Source organism: Monoraphidium neglectum, assembly GCF_000611645.1.
Source record: "Monoraphidium neglectum strain SAG 48.87 unplaced genomic scaffold scaffold00258, whole genome shotgun sequence".
Taxonomy (NCBI): domain Eukaryota; kingdom Viridiplantae; phylum Chlorophyta; class Chlorophyceae; order Sphaeropleales; family Selenastraceae; genus Monoraphidium; species Monoraphidium neglectum.
In genome coordinates this window covers 1-2259 of record NW_014013370.1, presented here as the reverse complement: position 1 = coordinate 2259, position 2259 = coordinate 1, and the positions used below count along the sequence as shown (strand labels likewise).

The following is a 2259-nucleotide window of genomic DNA, read 5'->3' as shown; positions in this document are numbered from 1 at the left end:
GCATATAGCATCCTTGCAAATGAGAGCATTCACCAAGGGTCACCTCCCGCCGTGGCCGTCGGCGGTTGGAAAAAAGACGCGCTGAAGCGCTCGCCTCCGTCGCAGGGTCTCGCCCAGGCGTGCGGCAGCCATGTGGCAGGGCACAGCGCCACGGCGCCCGCGAGTGCACGAATGTGCACATGGCAAATCAGGCACACGGTGGCAGCGTCACACTGCAGGTGACCCCGCGCCTGGCGCAGCCCCCTTTGACCCCCTCAGGCGCTGCGCATATCTACTGAGTTGTCCAGAACGTGCGCTGCCTAACCCTTTGGCAAATGCTGGCAACTGCTTGTGAAGTGAAGCAAAGACATGCATCGAGTTGTAGCACAAAGTGAGGGGTGGTCCACGAGAGTGGCAGAAGAAAGAAAAGGGCCGGTTCCCTAGCCCAAACCCCTGAGCCAAATCACAAGCTAGTCAAGGGTGGGGTGGGGGGGTCTCCCCCATGCTAACAAGGCGGCTGCGACTCGCGCACATCCGGCGGGCAAGGTAAAAGGCACCTGTACAACAGACCTGATTGCCCGTCGCCCAAGTGTGGGCACAGAGCCAGCCGACACGCCTGCGAATTCCACAACCGCCTGGCGCAAGGCCCTGGCGCGGGCCGGCCCGCAGCGCTACTGACAGGGCCTCTGTCCGGCCGGGCGGCCGCGGGCCCGCGAGCTCGCAGGCCCGCGGCCCCGGCCGCGGGAGCGCCAAATAACTGCCTGTCTAAGACGGAGGCCGGGTGCCAGGGGGCGGGGGCCGGCCTCGAATAGCCTGGGCGGCGCGTGATGTGTGTGAGCAGTGATGGGCTGTGCGGCCATGTCGGCGTGTTGTGGTCCTGCCTGCCAAAAAAAAGCAACAGAAGACACGTGACGGTCAAGATCCTACGCAATCCCTGCCTAAAGACTGCTCTGCCCTGCCTGGCCCTGACTGTGTTGCCAATGGCGACCAACTGCTGCAGGGCGGGCGCGCGTCCTGCGGCGCGCCTGTGGCTGCCGTGGCCGCGGCGCAACCTGGTCGCTGACTGCCAGAAAGGCGCGCCAACCCCGCCCCGCGCGGCCATGCTCAGTACGGCGGCCCGTGCGCGGCCCCAGCGTCCCGCTGTTCGCCGCCGGCGCCCTGCCCAGGCAGCAGACCCATCCCCCCGACCTGCCGCGCGCCGCCCGGCGGGCCAAACGCCCCCGCGTGCACGTCATTGCCTTGGTGGCCGCCCGCGGCGCCGGGCTGCAGCAGTCCGTGGTGGTGCTGCAGCTGCGCGAAGTGGTGGCTGGCCGCAGCGGCCATGTCGGCGGCGGCCGCGGCGGCGGCGGGGTCAGAGGGGTCCCCGCCGGCGCCAACGGCGAGCTGGCCAAACAGCATCGCCAGCGTGTGCGGGTCGTGCATCGCGTGCGGCGGCAGCAGGCCCGGCGCGCCGTAAAACCCGGCCGCGCCGAGCGGCGCCTGCAGCAGGGCTGCGGCAGGGGCGGCGCCCATCGCGCCGCCGCCACCGCCGCCGCCGCCGAGGGGCTGCATGGCGTGGTGTTGGTGGGTCTGGAGCAGCGGCGCGGGCGGCACGCCGTAGCCGAGTTGCGACATGTGCGATTGCAGCTGCAGCTGCAGCTGCTGCGCGTGCTGGTGCTGCTGAGCGATGGAATCGCTGCCGGCGTGCTGCTGGTCGTGGCCTCCTGGGTACTGTGTGAACAACTCCTGATGCTGGTGCTGGTGCTGCTGCTGCTGCTGCACGGGATGCTGCTGGTGCGGCTGGTGGTGCAGGCGCTGCTGGGCCTGGTGCTGCTGATGCTGCTGTTGCTGCTGCTGGTGGTGGTACTGCTGCTGCTGCTGCTGCTGCTGCTGCTGCTGTTGTTGCTGCTGCTGGTGGCGGGCGCCGCGCTGGTGGCGCGGTGGCCGGTTCTGCTGCCTGCCCTGGCCCTGGCCCTGGCCCTGCTGCTGGGCGCTGCCCTCTGGCCGGAGGGCGGCGAGTGCCTGTGTTTGAGCGAGGGGCGGGTAGCGCGGCGGGTGGACGGGCGCGTGGGTGCGGCGAGTGACTGCGCCCAGGCGCAATGCATGCGGCAGCGGCCAGCCAATGCCCCTGCAAAGTAGTGCGCCACGCCGGTGGGCTGGAGCCTCGATTAGATAGAAAGCAAGGTGTGCGCAGGGGTGAGCACCCACACGCATGAGAGAGAGAGAGAGGGAGAAAGAGAGAGAGTAAGGGAGAGAGAGAGAGAGAGAGAGGGGGAGGGACACAGAGTGTGTGTGTGTGTT

The 2259-nt window shown here is 68.7% G+C and overlaps 1 protein-coding gene across 1 annotated transcript; it reads right to left on the bottom strand.

Moving 5' to 3' along the window:
- Positions 1-1083: 1083 nt before the first annotated feature.
- MNEG_2310 (hypothetical protein) lies at positions 1084-2172 on the bottom strand (the record flags this gene model as incomplete). Its single annotated transcript, XM_014049206.1, has 2 exons — positions 1084-1980; positions 2167-2172. 2 exons carry the CDS (start codon positions 2170-2172, stop codon positions 1084-1086), a joined length of 903 nt encoding a protein of 300 aa, XP_013904660.1.
- Positions 2173-2259: the final 87 nt, after the last annotated feature.